At 45.4% G+C, this 10,538-nt stretch overlaps 1 protein-coding gene across 5 annotated transcripts in view; it reads right to left on the bottom strand.

The window, feature by feature from the left end:
• LOC139366994 (ras-responsive element-binding protein 1-like) overlaps positions 1–10,538 on the bottom strand; it is a 76,527-nt gene that overhangs the window by 52,051 nt on the left and 13,938 nt on the right. For 2 of the 5 annotated variants that reach the window (XM_071104832.1, XM_071104835.1), the window contains exon 2: positions 1,851–2,060. The exons of 1 other annotated variant lie outside the window; for it this stretch is intronic. In XM_071104832.1, the coding sequence (XP_070960933.1) occupies positions 1,851–1,890 (40 nt within the window). In that variant the 5' untranslated portion in view covers positions 1,891–2,060. Of the gene's footprint in view, positions 1–154; positions 262–1,850; positions 2,061–10,538 lie in introns of those variants that run through there. 2 more of the 5 variants (XM_071104837.1, XM_071104836.1) reach the window with 2 other exon arrangements.

Here is a 10,538-nt window from a genome sequence, read left to right as displayed (position 1 = left end):
CATATGAAAATGTGAAAAAGGATACGGATGACGAAGGAATAAAGAAAGAAAAGAAGTAGACATGCTGAGTGAAGCTTAAAGCACAGCCTTCAGTATATGGGGAGTTTACAGTATTGAGTGGTGGGATGGACGGAAGAGAGAGCCTTATATTTACCCGTCGAGAGACCAGGGCAAAAACGCGTCTGGGCTCGGAGCTCAGGGCCTGGGTGGGAGACCACGGCCTGCCTGCCCACCTCGAGTGTCAGCACCCCACTGCTCACACTGCAGGGAGAGCACAGAGACCGCCGTCAATACACACAGTCATGTCGTCCGCATGCACACACACACACCAGCCTTCTCATCTTAGACCAGAGCAGCATGCAATGACAGATTGTATGTGTGTGTGTGTGTGTGTGTGTGTGACACACACTCAGAGGTAGTAGACTGATTTCTTGCCTTGTTAAGCTGTAAATTAATCAAACAACGTGTACTCTTATCACATAAACTTGTCTCTGAGCACCAACACACACACTGTCGACAGCAAAACCAGGAAACTGTGGCCCTTTGCAGGATGGCGAGTTGAAACGGAGGCCCAACCAAGAACCCAACACGAGACAGTCATTCTCATTATGGCATTTATTTCCAACATGTCAGACTAGCACTAAAAGCTGTTGACAGCTGATTATTATGGTAATAGGTGAGAAACAAGGATAGATGGGCACAACAAGGCATTACAGTGCAGAGCCACCGACAGCTTATCTACTTTGTGAAAGAGGTTTGGGGGGAAAAAAAACTAAGATGAGGGGGGGAGCATTCTAAATGGTGGCTATAGCAGGGTGTTGTGGGGAGTTGTCTCGCGAGAGGAGTGTGTCCGTGCGTACGGATCTGTGTATGAGAGAGAGCAAAGGATGGATAAGAAAAAGAGGGAGGAAGGGAGGGAGGGAGGAGGAAGATGGCTAGCTAAAACAGGACAGATAGGATGGATGAGAGAGACGGGAGAGGACAGGGATGAGCGAGAGGGAGGAGGGGTCGAGAGAGAGAGAGAGGAAAGGAGGGACAGAACAGAGATTATCAGATTAGTGGCTGGTAAGAGGGCCTAATTAAGAGGCAGAAAGAGAGGCAGTTATAATGGTGCTGGGCGGAGAAGACATTTTCGGTTCAAAATGCCTGTTTAGCCACGACCAGTGGACTGTGTCCCCAAGCATCTCAAGTCTTGTTCACATGAAATGCTACATGTGCGTCCTGGTCTGTGTACACGTCAGAGGAGACTAACTGTGGCCCAGTGTAAGTCCAGCAGGGTCACCGTGCGTGCTCCGTACACGACATAGCTGTCGGACAGGTGAAAGGCCATGCTACTCTGGAGCAAAGAATAACTTAACCTACATATAAAACCCACCACAGAAGCTTGGTTTGAACTAAGCTATACAAGTGGTGCAAAAAGGGATCGATACAGATGATTAGACACTGATCACTGCACATAAAAACAATTTTAAAGTCTCAAATCTACTTTATTAGGCCTACATACTTGCAGGTGTAAAAAAAAAAGTGCTATGGCTACCTGTTTCAAACTGTGTGTGTATATATATATATATATATATATATATATATATATATATATATATATATATATTTTACACACACACACACACACACACACACACACACAGTATCAGTCATAAATTGACACACCTGTTCAAGGGTTTTGCTTTATTTTTACTATTTTCTACATTGTAGAACTATAAAACTATGAAATAACACATATGGAATCATGTAGAAACCCCAAAGTGTTAAACAAAATCAAAATATAAGTAGCCACCCTTTGCCTTGATGACAACTTTGCACACTCTTGGCATTCTCTCAACCAGCTTCACCTGGAATGCTTTTCCAACCGTCTTGAAGGAGTTCCCACATATGTTGAGCACGTGTCGACTGCTTTTCCTTCACTCTGCAGTCCAACTCATCCCAAACGGGGGTTGAGGTCAGGTGATTGTGGAAGCCAGGTCATCAGATGCAGCACTCCGTCACTCTCCTTCTTGGTCAAATAGTCCTTACACAGCCTGGAAGTGAGTTGGGTCATTGTCCTGTTGAAAAACAAATGATAGTGGGACTAAGTGCAAACCAGATGGGATGGCGGATCACTGCAGAATGCTGTGGTATCCATGCTGGTTAATTGCCGTGAATTCTAAATAAAATCTCAGACAGTGTCACCAGCAAAGCACCCCCACACCGCCTCCTCCATGCTTCACAGTGGGAACCACACATGCGGTGATCATCCGTTCACTAACTCTGTGTCTCACAAAGACACAGCGGTTGGAAACAAATCTCAAATTTCGACTCATCAGACCGAAGGACAGATTTCCACCTGTCTAGTGTCCTTTGCTAGTGTTTTTTGGCCTAAGCACGTCTCTTCTCATTATTGGTGTCCTTTAGTAGTGGTTTCTTTGCAACAATTCGACCATGAAGGCCTGATTCATGCAGTCTCCTCTGAACAGTTGATGTTGAGATGTGTCTGTTACTTGAACTCTGTGAAGCATTTATTTTGGCTGCAATTTCTGAGGCTGGTAACTCTAATGAACGTATCCTCTGCAGCAGAGGTAACTCTGGGTCTTCCATTCCTGTGGCGGTCCTCATGAGAGTCAGTTTCATCATAGAGCTTTATGGTTTTTGTGCCTGCACTTGAAGACACTTTCAAAGTTTTTGTAATGTTCTGTATTGACTGACCTTCATGTCTTAAAGTAATGATGGACTGTCGTTTCGCTTTGCTTATTTGAGCTGTTCTTGCCATAATATGGACTTCGTCTTTTACCAAATAGGGCTATCTTCTGTATAACCCCTACCTTGTCACATCACAACTGATTGGCTGAAACACATTAAGAAGGAAATAAATACCACAGATTAACTTTAAACAAGACACACCTTTTAATTGAAATGCATTCCAGGTGACTACCTCATGAATCTGGTTGAGAAAATGCCAAGTGTGCAAAGCTGTCATCACAACACAGGGTGGCTATTTTGAAGAATCTTAAATATAAAATATATTTTCATTTGTTTAACACTTTTTTGGTTACTACATTATTCCATATGGGTTATTTCATAGTTTTGATGTCTTCACTATTATTCTACAATGAAGAAAATAGTAAAAATAAAGAAAAACCCTTGAATGAGTAGGTGTGTCCAAACTTGACTGGTACTGTATATATCATTTTAAAAAGAACAGTCTCAACAGTGCTAATTGAGATACAAGCACGTAAACTGAGCTGTCCAGTTATCAGCTTGTTACTGGTTGGAGGTTTATCACTTTGTTTCATCAGCAGGCAGAACAAAGCCCTCACTAAACTGGTTGCCTCTGTTGCTTATGGCTAGCCTAATTACCACACTAAGACACTTTAAACCCATGGAGGGACCTATGGGCACCTAGAGCTTCTGCTAGTAAGTAAGTAGCCTAAAATAGCTTTAGTGTATGCAAGATAGGCAATTCTTCTCAACGGCATACTGGTATATTTTTATTATGTAGAGAGCGTGAAAAAAAAAAAAAGTTTACAGGATGAGGATGGGGAGTAGAACTAGAGCCAGTGACAATGGTGTGTGTGTGTGTGTGTGTGTGTGTGTGTGTGTGTGTGTGTGTAAGAATGCTGCTGTGCTGCTCTCATAGCCGGTTGACAGGCACAGACAAGTGCTAAAGCCTGGAGGTTTGAGAGCAGAGCAGTTGGCACAGGGAGATATCACTTTTTGCCTGCGCTACACGACAGCATCCCCGCTATATCAGTTACAGCAGGGAAAGGTTAAGATAAAAGCAGAGAGAGGGAGAAGAGGGGGGGTGGATAGAGATAGAGAGAAAGAGGAGGAAGAGAGAGAGAGAGAGAAAGAGGAGGAAGAGAGAGAGGAAGAGAGAGAGAGAGCGAGAAAGAGAGAGAGAGAGAAAAAGAGGAGGAAGAGAGAGAAAGAGAGAAAGAGAGAGAGAAAGGAGGAAGAGAGAGAGAGGTGTGGGGGGAACAGACAGATGCAAAAAGGAAGATGGAGCCCGAGAAAAGGGAAGTGAGAGAAAGGGAGGTGAAAGAGATGAATGGCTTTGCAGTGCACAGCCCACTAAGAGAAGAGGTGGAGGCAGGGAGGATCATCTGGACAAACTAGACGAGCCAGTTTCCTCCATTATGGTTTAGAGAGGAAGAGAGCCCCATGTCTGTTTCCACCAGCTTTCTGCTGCCGCCAGAGCGGAGAAGCTAACTAACTGCTCATTGGCTCTCCAGTCAAATCTAACCCATGCCTCACTCTGGTCTAAGCATCCTTATAGAGACAAACAGTGCACAACAACCAGCATGTTGACTACTTTGGAGAGATTGCTTTCTCCAATGAGCAAGACAATTCTAATGACTGTTTTATTTTTTTCAGAAGAAAAACTTTGGTGTACGTTGCTTATTTGTGACTTGCCCTCAGCTAAATAAGCTACGTAAATCAAACTTGTCGATCAGCATCATGAGGAATTGAGTAGGGAATGTTTTTCCATGGTGTTTTTTTAAGTCATTTGAATACTTTTTCAGAGCAAAAATGACAGCAATGCAAAAAAAATTGAAGTCATCTGACCAACCAGCACACGTGTCAAACGTGTGGCAATTCCTAATGTGGTATTGAGTTCCTTGTGTGTGTTTTTATATCAGAGAAAAACTTGACGGCAGCTGAGCTCTTTAAACTTCCTTCTATACAACACCAGCGAGAAACAACTTAATCGCTGTGATTTCAGGTTCCCCTTCTCAAAGCTGAGAACACACAGAGATGCAACATTACAAACAAAGTCTCATGAACTGTGAGAAGACTGATCAATGTGACTCCTGAAAAAAAGAGTTGTGAAACCCACTGAGAAACTGGTGGGTAGAGATTGCAGTTCTTGTGAGGTAAAAAGAGTCTCTCTCAGGATCTCACATTTGAACCTAAAGCCCATTATGAAAGAATGACAGACTGCATGTTCATCTGCTACCATTCTGCCTCCAGCCCAGATTGTAAGATTGTTTTATAACTTCCCATATAAAAATATTCACTTAGCCAATGTTGGAATGCTAAAATTATGGATAAAAGTATGGTTGATAAAAGCATGGGAAAATGTACCAGACAGTATATTCTAGGCTTTGTATCAAAAGCTATGAGAGCTGGGCCTCCCGAGTGGCAAAGAGGTCAAAAAGCAGTGCTAGAGGCGTTACTAGACCCACAACCTGTGGCCAGCCGGTTGCCCAAATAGGTGCCCTTCTTTGCAAGGTATTGGAAAACCGAGGCATTGGTTAAACACTATTATTGCAACGTATTATGTGACTTAAGAACCATTTTTACTTCTGAACATATTTAGGTTTGCCATAAGAAAGGGGTTGAATGCTTATTGACTCGAGACACTATCATTTCTTAATTTGTAAAAAAATATATTTTAAAAATCTAAAAACATAATTCTACTTTGACATTATGGGCTACTGTGTGTAGCCCAGTGGCACAATCTCTATTTAATACGTTTTAAATTCAGGCTGTAACACAACAAAATGTGGAAAACTCAAGGGGTGTGAATACTTTCTGAAGGCACTGTAGACCATTTTACTAACACAAAAACAAGATGATAAGCCACTGGATGCTTCAGAGGAAAGCTGTCAAGATGCCCAGCGGCACAAACACACTTCACAGATCAAGGGTGGCATAGTAGGGTTTGGAAACAAGGGTCCTTGGCAACACAGGGGCTCAGCTGTCAGCCAGCCACAGGTGCCTGCGACAGCCAGGGACTTTTGGGGGCCTTTCTCTCCTGGAGGAGAAAAGACAGGGCTTTATTCAAGCCCTAAATGGGACATATGCTGCCTTGGCTGGGACTGTGGCTGGGACTGGAGGTCTGCTGCAAGGCCACTCTGGGGAGTGAGTGTTGACTCTCCAGAGTGGAGTCTTGTTTGACAGGCTCACATGAGCCTGCTTTTTATTTTTTATTTAACTAGGCAAGTCAGTTAAGAACAAATTCTTATTTACAACGGCCAACCCGGCCAACCCAGACGACAATTGTGCCAATTGTGCTCCGCCCTATGGGACTCCCAATCACGGCCAGATGTGATCCAGCCTGGATTCGAACCAGGGACTGTAGTGACACAGTGCCTTAGACGGCTGCGCCACTTGGGAGCACAGGGTGGGGTGGGGGTGGTTGTGTTGATAAGCTCCTATTTCAGCCACATCTTCAGTAGTTGAAAATATGTAGGGGGAGATAACGACAACCAGATTATCCTACATTATTCTACTACTCTATTGACAAAGCAGTAGGCTATCACTGCTAGTTTAACACACTCAAACACAAAAATACTTTTATGTAAGTTAGGCTATATTGACATCACACACACACAGACCCCCCCACGACACAAACACAGAGACGTTGTGGTGGGTGCCAGTTACATAGAGTGAGAGTGCAGATGTAGATTGTGTCCTGACAGATCCCATGCAGCCCCACTGACAGCTGCGTGGAACCAACCAACCGCACCGACCAGATAGCTAACTGGCTGCAATGTACTGCATGTGCCCTTAGTGCATGTGCCCTTAGTGCCACAAACACATAACAGCTAGCCAGCTACACTACAGTTACAAGCTAATGCTCATTCAAAAACATTCCTACAAATAAAAGTGATGGAAAAAGGGACTGATTACTTTCCAAAGAGATAACTTTTGAGTTCCTTTTGCTGTGTATGTGTGTGTACTTGTGTTGCCTTAGCCTATACCTTTATCAAAACATGAAGCAAGGTCTTCTCTGAAGGCCAGATAGATAGATGTAGGGGAGAGTTGGCTTGACATCCCCAACAGGCTGAGAATAAATAGCCCCTGCTAGCAAGCTACTTATTTGGCACGTCTCTCCGCCATGAGTAAATCACAGCAGTGAGCAGAAAGGGTACGCTTTGTTATGTTCATCCCCCAGTCCTTTATTTAGCAGATACTTTTATGTAGGGAGACGGAGACCCATCCATCTTTCTCTGTTTGTCTGCTACCTATCCTGTTCTGCTCATTTTCCCTCTCTGGCAACCATTCCCCTTTCCCCAAACACACACGCACCCTTTACAGTACACTTTGGGGCCGGTGAGGATCATTGAGCGTAACTGTAGGTCTGTGGTAAAGATGAGTCTAGCTCTTACTTGTACTTCATGTTCCACAACTTTATTTGTTTCATCAATACAAAAAAATAAATAGTATACCTCCCTGTTATCAGTCACATGGGTCTCTCTCTCTCTCCACACAGAGGACACAGTGGGCCTGGACTGCTCTCCACTGACAGTTGTCTATCTGTGCAACAAATGGCACATTCATTCAGGGGCGGCAGTGACAGCCCCACTCCATAAATTCTGGGGCGCGCGCACACACACACACACACAGCAGCTAGCAGCAGCACATCCAACAACAGAGCCTGCTGTATTAATGCTGCTCTGCTCCACACACTTTATGTGCAGCTCTTAAAAAGGCCTGTTAAGTTCAAGTCAGTTAATAGTCTAGTTTACCAACAGGCATTGACTACCGTATCAGTATTCCAAGCCAATGAACAGCAGAACAGCCTGTAAAAGCACTTTGTTTCATTAAGGCTGTATGGGATGGTCTGCTCCTATTTGCATATGGGGCATCCTCCAGTTGGCATTTCGATTCACCCGAATTAGGCCATGAGGCCCAACTCGACGCCAACCCACAACATTTGTTGCTGAGGTTTACACATACGGTCCAGGACACCTTGTATCCACATGAAGCCAAGCACCAATAACTAGAAGCCTACTAGTTAGATTCTTTATAAAATGGTGACACACCAACAGTTGAGGCACATAACATCTTGGGGGAGATTGAAGTGAAAAGAGATGGGCTCAGTTCAGCAACATCCCCAGTGTTACAACAATGCACTTGGGTGTGTCGCTGTCTTTCGCAAACGCAAACCCTCACAGTCTTTCAGCACTTGTGTGCATATGTGAGAGTGTAGGTTGTGGGGGGGGCTGCCTTCAGGCCTACAAGCTCATACATGTCATACCTGCCTAAGCCTGGACTTACCCAACACACCAAGTCCCTCAGACAAGACTTACACCCTCGTCACACGGATTAGCCCATCCTACATGAAAACTTATGTGCAGAGGCATACCACAAAAAAAGAAAAAAGCCCACCCAAAGCATCTCCCAACCCATGTAGTCATCTGAACTGCTTGTGTGTCAGATCTTAAAAAGCAGACAATTATTTCAGCCATTCACAGTCAGTCATTACAGACAGTAGCATTCATCTTAATATAGAGCACTGTGTACACAGTGAATATACACAGCTGGGATGAGTTTGGTCTACTTGTTTGTCAGATGTAAAAAGTATGCCACTTCAGACATTTGCAGTAAGTCATTTCGCACAATAACTGCTTGAAATGCAGCGAGTGAAATGTTTTGATACTACTTGGTCTTCGTGTTTAAAATGCTGCATCCCTATGAGTCTGGGATGCTCTAACTGGAGCATGAAGCATCATCTATCTGTCTGTCTGTCTGTCTGTCTGCCACCATGTCTGATGAGGAGACAGAGCAGGACAAACCACTGGAGGGGGATGGGGGTTCTCCCAGCAGAGGAACCACAGCCCAGGTCGGGAGGATAGGCCTCTTCACCACTCTCACCATAATGGAGCTCTTTGTACAGCCAAGAAGAATACACCCTTCATCTGGGCTGGGGGCTAAGGCACGCGCGCACATACATACACACACACACAATTTGTGGCTGTCAAGACCATTTCTTCCCTCCTCCTTGTAGAGGATTGCCTCTCTCTGTGTGTGTGTCTGCCAACATTTAGCAAAGTGTAAAACTAGATGGATCAGTTCAGCAGAGGCACCACCAGGTATTATCTGTATCGGTCCTTCTACACCTAACCACCATTCTCCAACCCCCCACCCCCTAACCCCCATCCTCCAACCCCTCCCACCTAACCCCCATCCTCCAACCCCTCCCACCTAACCCCCATCCTCCAACCCCTCCCCCTAACCCCCATCCCCCCCCCCCCCAACCCTCATCCTCCAACCCCTTCTTTGGCTTCTTGATGTTAGATGACCTAACACTCTAAAGTGAGGATGCAGGCCAAAGTACAAGGCCAGACAACATCGGCCAACTATTTGCCGTCACCAGCTCGCACTCACCCACTGAGCCGCCCAGTGCCTAAGCCCCTCCTACCCACATGGACACCGGCCCCCTTGCTCTCTGCCCAATCAGGTACTCCGCGGCCAGCTGTTTGCCTGAACCGCACGTGTGAATGACAGCGAGCGGGGGTAGGAGGGGGCTCTCACAATTTCTAGCGAGGGGGGGGGGGGTGTCCATGGTGCCCCCGGGGGTATATGACCGGCCGTGCAGCACAGCACCGCTCGGCTACACTGAAACGACTCTCACAGCAGCAGCATCACATCATGTCTTGTCTGCCTTTCTCTCCCCCCCCCCCCCTCCTCCATCCCCCCACCACCTCTCCCACTACTCCCCCCCCTCCACTACACTACTCCTACCCCTCCACTACACTACCCCTCCACTACTCCCCTCTGAAATAAGAGTCACATTGTTTTTTTCCCCCTCTTCCTGCAGTGCTGGGATCTCACTACATGGATTCTCTGCCTGCCTTACTGCCTGGGGACATGAGCTCCTACAAGGGAGTGATTCATCTGGAGGGTGGGGTGGGAGGTGGAGATGCTGGAACTTCACATAGAGCAGTTTTTTTGGGGGGGGGCACAGAAATAAACTGCCATCTTATGGTAAAGTACACCCATCCAACAAGTGTCAAAAAAAAATGTTTTTGAAAAGTACTTGTGATCATCTACGGTCTAGAATTGTGATTCTTAAGATGGAGTCTTAACAAGAAAGAAAGCAAGAAAAACAGACAAGTGATTAATAATTTTCTGAAAGCATGACCAATACACCCACCAGCACACAAAACAGAGGGACCCCTACAGCCCAGAGGGGTCGGAGCATCAGAGGCTGGTCACAATGAGCCCTGGTCTTCTGCCCAGTGTTGTGTGGGGAAATAGAAGACATGTAACATTTCAGCTGACTGAGTGTAAAGATCTCATTTACATCCTCATTGTCCAGCTCAATGTTTGCCCAAGTTAGGCAGTGATGGAGCTTGTTGCATGTCAGACATTATTGAGTGGTAGAGCAGGATGGGTTAGATGGGCTACTTTCAGGGCTTGAAAGTGTTCAAAGTCACCCCCCCCAACACACTATGGGAGGGGGAGAATGGAGCAGTAAGGAACAGTTACAAAGACAGCAAGCTTGTTTCTGCTTTCCATGTTTAATAGTGATGCTAGACATGTTAGCATCTAGGAGGCTCCTGCTCTCAAGGCTCTGAGCACAAGGCCTGATAAAGTGACTGTTTACTGGGATAGAAGTGCTGGCTTTGGGAGTGCCCGAAGGAGAAGCTGACTAGTTTTGGATTATTCTCTTTGTTAACTACTTCTTCCTGAACCAGTTTATTTCCCCTCGCCTTCTGACAACAATTCCCCTAATCTTTATTTTTTTATTTTACCTTTATTTAACTAGGCAAGTCAGTTAAGAACAAATTCTTATTTTCAATGACAGCCAG

Source organism: Oncorhynchus clarkii, chromosome 15, assembly GCF_045791955.1.
Source record: "Oncorhynchus clarkii lewisi isolate Uvic-CL-2024 chromosome 15, UVic_Ocla_1.0, whole genome shotgun sequence".
NCBI classification, from domain to species: domain Eukaryota; kingdom Metazoa; phylum Chordata; class Actinopteri; order Salmoniformes; family Salmonidae; genus Oncorhynchus; species Oncorhynchus clarkii.
Note: the sequence above shows the minus strand (reverse complement) of the source record. Positions and strands in the feature narration are given on the sequence as shown.